The sequence below is a fragment of the Scyliorhinus torazame genome, chromosome 22 (assembly GCF_047496885.1).
Source record: "Scyliorhinus torazame isolate Kashiwa2021f chromosome 22, sScyTor2.1, whole genome shotgun sequence".
Lineage (NCBI taxonomy): Eukaryota > Metazoa > Chordata > Chondrichthyes > Carcharhiniformes > Scyliorhinidae > Scyliorhinus > Scyliorhinus torazame.
Window position 1 is genome coordinate 69,984,877 of NC_092728.1, and position 12,280 is coordinate 69,997,156.

Consider the following 12,280-nt stretch of genomic DNA (forward strand, 5'->3'; position numbering starts at 1 on the left):
AAACTGTACACATTACTCCAGATGTAGTCTCAACAAGGCACTGGGTGGCAGCAGTAAAACTTCCCTTGTGTATTCTCTTCCCTTTGCAATAAATGCCAATATTACATTTGCCTTCTTAGTCACTCACTGCACCTGCACATTAACTTTTTCTCACTCTAACTTCTCCCTCTTTTTTTAAGTAATTCTTTGTTGATTTTTAAAATCTGTCCAATCTTTTGATGCGGCAATAATCTGTCTAGAATTGTACAGTTTATTTTAATTTGATATTATCCTTTGCTTTCTTACTTACCCACAGTGGATCCTCCTTCCCAGAGTCCTTTTCTCGCATTAGAAGAAATGTGAAATGAAAATCGCTTATTGTCATAGATTATCATAGAATTTACAGTGTAGAAGGAGGCCATTCAGCCCATCGAGTCTGCACCTGCTCTTGGAAAGAGCACCCTGTCAACACCTCCACCCTATCCCCATAACCCAGTAACCCCACCCAACACTAAGGGCAATTTTGAACACTAAGGGCAATTTATCATGGCCAATCCACCTAACCTGCACATCTGGACTGTGGGAGGAAACCGGAGCACCCGGAGGAAACCCACGCACACACGGGGATGATGTGCAGACTCTGCACAGACAGTGACCAAAGCCGGAATCGAATCTGGGAGCTGTGAAGCAATTGTGCTATCCACAATGCTACTGTGCTGCCTTTATTAAAGAGGGAGAAGTTAGAGTGCTGTCACAAGTAGGCTTCAAATGAAGTTACTGTGAAAATCCCCTAGTCGCCACATTCCGGCACCTGTTCGGGGAGGCTGGTATGGGAATTGAACCGTGCTGCTGGCCTGCCTTGGTCTGCTTTAAAAGACAGCGATTTAGCCCAGTGAGCTAAACCAGCCCCAATGTTTGTTGAGAGTTATTAAATTACCTCTTTTAAAAATCTACCACTGCATCTCTATTGTCTTACCTTTTAACCTAGTTTCCCCGTTCACTTTAGACAATTCTGTCCTCATTATCATATAATTACTTTTATTTAGGTTTAAAACGCCAGTTTTAGACCCACTCTTCTCACTTTTGAACTGAATGCAAAATTCTGCCATTTTATGATCATTGTCATCCAGCGGCTCCTTTAATATGAGGTTATTGATTAACCCTGCATCATTACCAGGTCAAGAATAGGTCTGCTCTCTGGTTTGCACCAGAGCAAACTGCTGAATACACTTTATCAGCTCATGTTCCAGGCTACCTTTGCCAATTGTTACGACACCCTGGGCTAGGGCTTGGTCAATTCCAGCCTGCCTTGACTCAGAGTTGCAACACAATCAAATTAAGCAATAATTCTTCGAAAAATACTCAAAATCTTTAGCCCTTGGCTGTCCAATAATTACAGTTACCAGCTTTGTAAATTTAAATATAATTAATTTTATTTATAACAGGAACTACAACAAAATATGCAGCCAATACAACTGGTGAACTAGACAAAGTCAACGATGCAAGACGATATTTTGAATGCGAGTCTTTGCAGGTAATTAAGTCTTTACAGGTCCAGATGGAGCAACTGGAGAGAGGGATAATCACAGGTTAAAGAGGTGTGAATTGTCTCAAGCCAGGACAGTTGGTGGGATTTCGCAAGCCAGGGCCAGATGGTGGGGGGGTGAATGTAATGCGACATGAATCCAAGGTCCCGGTTGAGGCCGTACTCATGTGTGCGGAACGTGGCTATGAGTTGCTGCTCGGCGATTCTGCGTTGTTGCGCTTCCTGAAGGCCACCTTGGAGAACGCATACCCGAAGATCAGAGGCTGAATGCCCTTGACTGCTGAAGTGTTCCCCGACTGGAATGGAACATTCCTGCCTGGCGATTGTTGCGCGATGTCCGTTTATCCATTGTCGCAGCGTCTGCATGGTCTCGTCAATGTACCCTCTCTCCAGTTGCTAGGTTTGGACCTGTAAAGACTTGATTACCTGCAAAGAATCGCATTGGGGCTGGTTTAGCACACTGGGCTAAATCGCTGGCTTTTAAAGCAGACCAAGGCAGGCCAGCAGCACGGTTCAATTCCCGTACCAGCCGCCCCGGAATGTGGCGACTAGGGGCTTTTCACAGTAACTTCATTGAAGCCTACTTGTGACAATAAGCAATTTTCATTTCATTTAAAGTATCATCTTGCATCATTGACTTTGTCTCTATATATGTTTCTGGAACCTACCTCTTCATTCACCTAAGGAAGGAGCTGTGCTTTGAAAGCTAGTGATTTGAAACAAACCTGTTGGACTTTAACCTGGTGTTGTAAGACTTCTTACTGTACACAATATATATACTATATATATATGTCAAATAAAATTTGACATTGTGCCAGGTGATGACATATTAGGACAGATGGCCAAAAGCTTTGTCACACATATAGGTTTAAAGAAGCGTCTTAAAAGAGAGAGGGCTCAAGTGGCAGAAAGATTTCTGGAGGATATCCCAGAGTCCAGGGCCTTGCCAGCTGATGGCACAAACACCAATGGAGTAGGAATTAAAAATGTGATGAACAAGAAGTCAGAATTGAAGGAACAGAGATCGCCCGAAACATTTGGGACAGGAGAATGGTAGTGAGTGAACGACTTCTTTCGAAAACTTTTTAATTAAAAAAAAAAAAAATTAGTGTACCCAATTAATTTTTTCCAATTAAGGGGCAATTTAGCATGGCCAATCCCCCTACCCTGCACATCTTTGTGTTGTGGGGGCAAAACCCACGCAAGCACAGGGAGAATGTGCAATTCTTTTGAAAACTTGAAGTGAAACGTTTCTCTTAAACACTCAATTGTATATAGTGAGCACCAAGTACAACTGTGCCGCTAGCTCAGTCATTCCCTTGTGTATTGTTTTTGGAATTGGTACCAAAATTTCACTATATCAACTACTAAATATTTATCTTTTGTGCTTGAAGGAATGGTGTTGACAGTGGTGATTGTTCTACTTATGACAGTGTCTTACGAAATGCTAAAAGTGGAAACTGTGAAACTAGACCAGAAAATATTGGACCTGATGACAGCAACACCAAACATCCAAGATGAAACAGCAGAGACACTACCTATAAATCCAAATGCACGAAACACCTCATATAAAAGGTGATTGTTTATTTTTGTCCAATTGCTGATCTGTGAATGCTTATTTCTTCAGGAATTCAAGAAGTAAGCTGACGTCCATTGTTAATTTCTACTTCGCATTCTGCTGGTGATTCATGTTCTGCCCTGTGTTTAATTGCAGCGACCTAATCAGAGTTGCAAAACCATGCTTTTCATGACAAATGCATGATGCAACTTAAACCCGCAGAAGTGGAAGACCAGCAGCTCTGACACATTTTATAAAAACATATAAAATTGATGGCATAGCAGGCCATTTATACTATCAGTTGCTTCACTGTCGCTGGTTCAAAATTCTGTAGTTCCCTTCCCAATAGCACTGTGGGTGTTCCAACAACACATGGACTTCTGCAGTTTTATAATAATAATCTTTATTGTCACAAGTAGGCTTACATTAGCACTGCAATGAGGTTACTGTGAAAAGCCCCTAGTCGCCACATTCCGGCGCCTGTTCGGGTACACGGAGGCACAGTTCAGAATGTCCAAATTACCTCACAGCACTTGTGGGAGGAAACCGAAGCCCCCGGAGGAAACCCATGCAGACACGGAGAACGTGCAGACTCCGCACAGACAGTGACCCAAGCTGGGAATCGAACCTGGGACCCTGGAGCTACAGTGGGTAGCACAGTGCTACCCACTGTGCTACCATGCTGCCCAATATAAGGAAGTTCGTCACTACCTTCCCAAGGGCATTTAGGGATGGGCCATGAATGCTGGTCTAGCCAACGAAGCCTACATCACATGGCATTAATTTTTTAAAATTTGGCCCATCCCAACCTATCTACCCACTTATTTTACACACCTAGCTACTCCCTGGCTTCTCACAGTGGCTGGACCTTTAAACCACCAGCTAATGCCATAAAATAGGTTGTGTGGCGTCCCGTCCTTCAACTCTAAAGCACTTGACTGAAGTCCTCGGGACCCCACTGCACTGCATCTTTCTCAGCTGTCCCGTGTTGGAAGGTTAGGTGAGAAATGTGCAGCTCAATTCCAGTGCAAGTTAAAAGAGGCAGAGTGGCAATCCAACTGTGATTTCCACTCACCAGAAATTCTGACCCACCTATGACTTGAAGCATGTTTTCAATGATATCCACTGGAAACAGCCTTCCAGTCACACAAAGATCTGTTGACCATTACCGGTGATTCTTGCTCCTGAGCTAATTTTGGATTCAGTGCGTTATTTACTTTTCTGACTAGTCTGTGGTGTGGAGCTTTATCAAAAGCCTTGCTGAAATCCATGAAGACTATATGACATGTGCTGTACTCATTGACCCACAGACTAACTTACCTACCTGCTTTCTCATCAATCACCTATATCCTCTCCGGAAACACACACTTTTGACTCTTCATCTGTCTGCTTTGTGGTCGTCTTTGGTAACAGTCTTACCAAATAAAATTTGACACTAGTCCTCCAAAGGCAATGGGCAGGAATCTCGTCCGTTACTGCCCTGTTGCAAGTGAGAATGGAAAATCTGGCGTTCCAGGCAAAACTCCATTCCCTTTCAGTGGAATCGAGAATCCCGGCCACGAGCGAGACAATGGGTGCGATTTAACAGAAATGTTTCTAAGGGTAATTACAGATGGGTTTGTCTGGGAGTTTCTCGCCTGCTCTGGCAGCGAGTTTCCCACCACTATCTGTCCACATAGTCATCCTTTTCGGCCCTGGGGAGTTTCTCTCCGGACTAGCCCACATCAAATGTTTTTCATTACTGGAAAGCTGAACTTGCTGGCCAGACCAGCTCCTCAGTGATTGGGACACCATTTTGAAACAGTGCCCCACTAAGTGAGCTTGAGGGTCCCCCACAGCCCCACCCACAGACAATGTCACTTCCCGCACACATGGGCATTCCCTCACTCCCCCCCACGTGCAAGACACCCCATGATGGGGTTGTTGAGGACCCCCCTTTTGGTGCCAAAGGGAGCCTTACCCCCCACCCACCTTCCAGAGGCCCCTTCATACCTTCTTTTATCACCCCTACCCATCATACTCCCCATATCCCTCCTTTCATGGGCATGGCCTCCCCTCAGACTCTGACCCTAGGCAATGCCATTCTGGCACTGTGCCAGTGTGGCAATGCCAAGGTACCCAGAGAGGCACGAGCGTGCTACCCTGCCCTGTCCCTGACCACCAAGGGGCCTCCAATGGCTTTGGAGAACCCCCTGGTACCATTCTGCCTAGTCCACGTTTGTGTGGACCAGTACTAATCGGAGCCCAGTTGGGGTTTCCTTGGGGTGGCCGATAGATGCCGGGAGCCGGTTAGATCCGGTGTTGGTACTGTTAAGTGGATTCTTAAACCCGCTTAACTGTTCGAGACAATGGCAGGACCTAGATTGCATTGTCTCATGAGATCTGGTTAGATCTCGCAAGGCGCAATGGCCGTCAGAAATCCCGACAATTACCTGCCACAACCTGCCCAGGTTCCGGCGGGAAGCGGCAGTTAGGTCACACCCTATATTAAGACAGCTGATCAAGAGCTTACGCCCACGCCTCTACCATATCCCTGTAACCCCACTTAACCTTTTTGGATACTAAGGGGTGACTAAGGGGCAATTTAGCATGGCCAATCCATCTAACCTGCACATCTTTGAACTGTGGGATGAAATAGGAGCACCCGGCAGAAACCTACGCAGATTCGGGGAGAAGGTGCACACTCTACACAGACAGTCACCCAAGGCTGAAATTGAACCTGGGTCCCTGGAGCTGTGAGACAGCAGTGTTAACCCCTGTGCCAGCATGCTGCCTAAGGTGTGGAAAGCTGGCCAGGAGAGAACTTGAACTTATTCTTACTGTTGTAACTCGCAACCCAGGTAACTAATAAAAAATTAACAAGGAAAATATTTTCTATCTCCATCATCATCTGAGCTCCACAACCTGATTAAACAGTAGCACAGTGGTTAGCACTGATGCTTCACAGCTCCAGGGTCCAAGGTTCGATTCCCGGCTTGGGTCACTGTCTGTGCGGAGTCTGCACATTCTCCCCGTGTGTGCGTGGGTTTCCTCCGGGTGCTCCGGTTTCCTCCCACAGTCCAAAGATGTGCAGGTTAGATGGATTGGCCATGATAAATTGACCCTTAGTGTCTAAAAAGGTGAGATGGGATTACTGGGTTACGGAGATAGGGTGGAGGTGTGGGCTTACGTAGGGTGCTCTTTCCAAGGGATCGATGGGCCAAATGGTTTCACCCTGCTCTGTAAAGTATTTGATTCTATGATCTTTTTTCAACAATATCTGTGTCTTGTACTGCAGCCTTTCCATTGGGGTTCACTGTTAAAATGGAGGGGGCGCGGGGGAAGAAGAGGTGGTGGTTGGACTCGCATGGTGGAAATGTGTCATTGATCTGGCTCCGAAGCTACTGCACTCTCAAGAGTGGGGGTGATTTGCAGAGAATTTCACAAAAAAAACTGTCGCTTATTTTATCTGAGCCATTTTGTCAGACAACAAGGGCAACTTGTATTGACACAGTCACATGTTTACAATTAGTACCGTTATAAAAGTAATTAACTATCTCGGATAAAGGGAACAATTTATCTTCTGGAAGCAAAAACCACAACATGTGAATCCACCACTTTAAATTGAGCATGCGGGACTCCGAACAGATGAGAAATAGTCTGAGCAATTAAATGGAGACAGGACTGAATTATGAAATTAAGCAAATAGATACAACGTTTTGAGTTAACTCTCAAAATCCTGCGTCTGGCTAAAAATTAAGTCAAGCAATCGAAGGAAGCCAAAATACCTGTGGCGTAACGGAGTAGCAGGTCTGAACATACCAGTGGTATGTCTTGGTTAAACTAGACAACTTCATCAGCATGTTTAAGGTCTTTAACTTTGGGGGTTTCAGAACATTAATTTAGGTTTAAGTTTGGTGCAGTTGGTTTACACCCTCTCTTACCACCATTTTACTTTGCCCTCCTCCTCAAGACATTGAATTCTTGCTACATTCTGCAGGATCTGAGCGTCCTTGGGCATCTCACTCAAGGAGCTACTCTTCATGCATCGTTGGATGGATGATAGGAAGGTGCAAGACTTCCTTCAATTAAAAAAGAAATCTCAAAACCATTATAACATTGCAGCTTTTTCACGGTCTGTAACTTGAAGGGGGGAAATATTTGTTTGTATAGCACAGCTTTAAGTGCTACTTTGTTTCGTTTATGGAGGGTATCGTGACATGAACCAGTCTTGTTCTTGCCAACGACTGACTAATGCACGTTTTTGCAGTGAAATGAGCAGGACTGGGAACTCTGGCCTACTTCATCATTTCCTGTCAGGCTTCCTTCCTCTGATTGCTGACTAGTGATAGTTGCTGTCTGTGCACCCATATTGTTAACATGTGAATACGCAATTAGGCTCTGTTATGATGTTTCATCTTATCAAATATCCAACTCCGCTCATCGTCTAGACTCATATATAGGAACATTAATGAGGCATTAAAAAAAGTCAGGAAGCAAATGCATTATTCGGCTTAATAAAGCTAATTCTTCTAACACTCTTGCATTCCCATCCAACGATGCATGAAGAGTCAGACAGATAGTTCTGAATCACTTCCACCGAATCACTTCCACCTCCATGTATGCGTTGGGAAGCAAGAAAATTCAAGTCAACCGTCACACGCAGGCTAGAAAATTGGTGTCAAGCAGGATTCAAATGAATTGAGCCTTAGAGGCAGAGAAAGATCAGCAGAGGTAGTGCCTTTTTAAAAAAAATCTACATACACTGCCACAACTTTGCATTAATTGTTATTAAACAATTGCAGGTGGATATGGGTCCATGTGCTCCAGTCTCTTTTGCACATTATCCAGGTTGTCCTCAGCTACCTTTTGATGCTCTGTGCCATGTCATACAACGTATGGGTCTTCCTAAGCATAATTGCAGGGGCTGGAATTGGGTATTTTGTGGCACACCCATTAATTAAGTGGCAATGACGCCCCCCTGGAAGTCTTCATTCAGAACACAATAATTGCCGAGATCATCTTGGAGAAACTGCTGGACTGGATCATCATTTTTCCTCGCCACTCAAAAGAATGATGTCTTCTACACGTTGCATAATTTTGCACAAGCGGATGCCAGTTTTCCCGTGATGAACGGTCTGCATACTTCCAACTTTGTGTGTGTGTATGGTCACATGGCTTTCTACTTGGTGCAGATTTGACGATTAATTAATAGGTGCTAAGTAAAAATGTTGCACAGACCACAAGTACATTGTTTAGCAAACCAACAGGAATCAAAAAAAAAAAAAAAACATTTTATAACTTATACCAGTAAAACATTTCATCACATGAAGGAAAATTGTTGACATCTAGACAGAATGCCCTGAATAGACACTTAACGAGAGCATTAGCAAATCATTTCGATATGATAAAGTTGCTTGAAAACTGAGAGAACACAAGGGCTCTTGCCTGACGATTGCAAAATGCAGACAAAAATATTGGCATCTCAGTATTGTTCTATTCATCACTCTAGGGGTGTTAGAAGACATTGCTGCAGCTGATTATTTGTTTCCCTCTGCACAGGCATAGGAAAATTAAGCTCCCCGATGCAAAGCCCCTGCTTCCCTTATTGCCATCATCTTAACCTATTGGACTTGTTTTTTTGAGCAGTCAAATACTGCAGTTTAAAGAGGCATGGTTCTTGCAAAACTGTACCTGTAGGTAATTATGCATCAAGCTTAAAATGATATAAAATACACTCAAATCATTTAGCCTGGCAACATATTCCAATAATTGACAGCCTGGCTAAGTGCAAGAATTCCCACAACTGGAATTGTGCATATCAAAGGTGTCATTGTACCTTGAATCAACAATGTTGTTTTATTCAGAGATTAATTTTTTTTAAAGATAATAAAAGTCGTGCTGCAATGCAACTACAAATCTATTATTACAAATGCTTGCATGCGCGTAGACAGATTTGCGAGCTCAAATTATTAATAATACATACTGAGCTTGTAATTACATGTTTTGTAATCTTAAACAGATAGATGAGTGAAGACTAAATACTAATGACAGCCACAACAATTGGAAACCTTAAAAATCTGGAATAAAAAATTAATACGATCTTATTAAATTCCAAGAATATTTTGCACCTGAAAAGTCAACTGAATGTGAACAGTCTGTGCTCTCGAGAAAATGTTAACTTTGGCAACAGTAATATGAACGGTGTCCGTGCTTTTTGACACCGATAGTCTTTCTTTTCTATTGCTCTGATTTCACTTGTCAAGTTCTTAGTGGGGTGACCATGTTGCTGGGTCAACCTGCTGGTGGTGCGAATGGTACAGTAAATTCCAAACATGCAAGGGCCTTAAGTCAACCTAATTATTGCAGCCTGCTTAATCTTTCATCTGCCGTTATCCAAGAGATTTCTCAGAACAAAATTAGTGCCGAGGGACAGGAAGCCTATGGCACAATTTGGCCCTCACTACACTTTGATGCCTTTAGGCATTTTAGATGCTGATTGTGAAGAAGTCAAATACATGGTTTAAAGGCCATGATGTGGAGATGCCGGCGTTGATCTGGGGTGAGCACAGTAAGAAGTCTTACAACACCAGGTTAAAGACCAACAGGTTTGTTTCAAACACTAGCTTTCAGAGCACTGCTCCTTCCTCAGGTGAATGAAGAGGTATGTTCCAAAAACATATATATAGACAAAGTCAAAGATGCAAGACAATGCTTTGAATGAGAGTATTTGCAGGTAATGCAACTACACGATAAAATCAATAAGTTCCATCCCACCATCAGACTCACCATGGAGTACTCTCCAAATATGTTGCATTCTTGGAAACACTCATCTCCATCAAGGATGGTCACCTCAGCACTTTGCTTTACCGCAAGCCCAAGGATAACCTCACGATGCTCCACTTCTCCAGCTTCCACTCTGTTGGTTGTGTCCCATGTTTGTTTTCTGATGAGCTCGGTGTTTTTTTTTGCTGCGGCACGTTGAAACTGTCGATCGATGAGTCGAGCGCCATATCCTGTTCGTAGGAGGGCATCTTTCAGCATCTGTAGATGTCTGTTACGCTCCTCCTCGTCTGAGCAGATCCTGTGTATACAGAGGGCTTGTCCATAGGGGATGGCTTCTTTAATGTGTTTAGGGTGGAAACTGGAGAAGTGGAGCATCATGAGGTTATCCGTGGACTTGCGGTAAAGCGAAGTGCTGAGGTGACCGTCCTTGATAGAGATGAGTGTGTCCAAGAATGCAACCAATTTTGGAGAGTAGTCCATGGTGAGTCTAATGGTGGGATGGAATTTATTGATGTCGTCATGTAGTTGTATTACCTGCAAATGCTTGCATTCAAAGCATTGTCTTGCATCTTTGACTATATGCCTCTTCATTCACCTGAGGAAGGAGCAGTGCTCTGAAAGCTAGTGTTTGAAACAAACCTGTTGGACTTTAACCTGGTGTTGTAAGACATCTTACATGGTTTAAAGGGGCATTGTCTTTAAGGACACAGGAACAGGAGTAAGCTATTTAAGTCCTCAGAGCCGCCTTCAGTCATTTAGTGGGAATCAGGCTGGTCTGTGACCCAAAGGTCTCTCTACATCATATCCTTGGTTAACAAAAGTCAATCTCAGATATAAAATTGTCATCCCTTTGTGGAAGGGTCTGTGAAAATGCCATGGGGACATTTAGACATAAAATCGCTACAGTGCAGAAGGCTCCATTTAGCCCATCAAATCTGCACCGACCCTCTAAAAGAGCACCCACGTAGGCTCACTCCCCCTGCCGTATCCCCTTAACCCCAGCTAACTTGCACATTTTTGGACATTAAAGGGCAATTTGTGCATGGCCAATCCATGTAACCTCCACATCTTTGGACTGTGGGAGCACCAGGGGAAAACCCACGCAGACACAGGGAGAACATGAAAACTCCACACAAATAGTCACCACGGCCAGAATTGAACCCGGGTCCCTGTTGCTGTGAGGTAGCAGTGCTAACCCTATGCCACCGTACCGCCCTATCCTAACTGCACCCTTGAAAAGCCAAGATGGTTCTAATTTTAAGGTCATATTCACTAATCATAGACTTCCCAGCCGGCAGAAATATTTTCAGGGCAATGTGTTTATAGCGAGAGAGAGAGAGAGAAAGGGGGGGGGGAGACAACCATGAAAATGATATCACTCTGCTATGTGGTGAGATCAATCGCAGATGCCACTGTGCTGCGTTTGGAGTACTTTCAAACAGAGAATGGAACAACTTTGCAAACATTCTTCCATGAACAATGCACTTTATTATTGTTGTGAGAAACTGCTGCCAAGAAATGTGACCAAATTATGCATTAACTGTTAATGGTGGGTGGAAAAATCTCATTCTATTGCTAAAAGCCTGTCGAAGAATGACAGAACAATGAACCATTTATTCATAGGTACAAGTATAGATGAGAGTGGGATTGGTCAATTCAGGCATGAGCTACCATAATCATTAAAAGAGAAACTACCTTAACGTATATTTTCCAAGATCAAGTTTAACATGCATTAATCACAATTTACGTGATCAGCAAGCATGCTTCAAAAACAAAAGCAAGGCAGTCAGTCACTTTGTGGCTTTTGAAGCCAACAATTAATCAGGACTCCTATTCTGCAAATTTATATTTCCACCTTTACTCGACCAGTTTAAACACAGCTCCACTACCAGACCAACACGTTTTTCACCTACCCAACTACCTGCTTGCGATTTGCACTCTTGGACTGTGCGCATGCAATCTATCTTTTGTACCATTAAATTATGTTACTGTGCTAAACAATATGTTAACCATTTTGCCAAAGAACAGCCACACAGCTACCGTTTTTACAAGCTAGTTTGTGCAATAAAGAAACATACCCGCAGGCTGTTGAGCATTTAAGAGATTTTATAATGTTATACAATGTTGGTACAATTCCTTCAATGGGATGTTTCCTCCTCTGTATGATTTGTATTGCTAATTGACAAAAGCTAAACTGTAATATGATGAAATCACAGATAATTCAGGTTTTAATAATCAAACTGTTCATTTTTTTTCTAATGCCGTGACTATTTTATTGTAATTTCAAATTCTTAACACTCCTCAACACAGAAATGAAGTAATTTGATTTTTTCTGCATGCATTTCAGGTTTCAATAAAAGTACAGAAAACAGTAGTTACTAGTTTGCAGTTATTGCGTGGGACATGCATTTCTGTTTTAAGTAGCACGGTTG

At 43.2% G+C, this 12,280-nt stretch overlaps 1 protein-coding gene across 1 annotated transcript in view; it reads left to right on the forward strand.

The window, feature by feature from the left end:
- slc31a2 (solute carrier family 31 member 2) overlaps window positions 1–9,200 on the forward strand; it is a 35,264-nt gene extending 26,064 nt beyond the window's left edge. The window contains exons 3-4 of the mRNA XM_072488296.1: window positions 2,920–3,100; window positions 7,868–9,200. Coding sequence (XP_072344397.1) covers window positions 2,920–3,100; window positions 7,868–8,036 — 350 coding nt within the window. The 3' untranslated portion in view covers window positions 8,037–9,200. The remainder of the gene's footprint in view (window positions 1–2,919; window positions 3,101–7,867) is intronic.
- The last annotated feature ends 3,080 nt before the right edge of the window (window positions 9,201–12,280 follow it).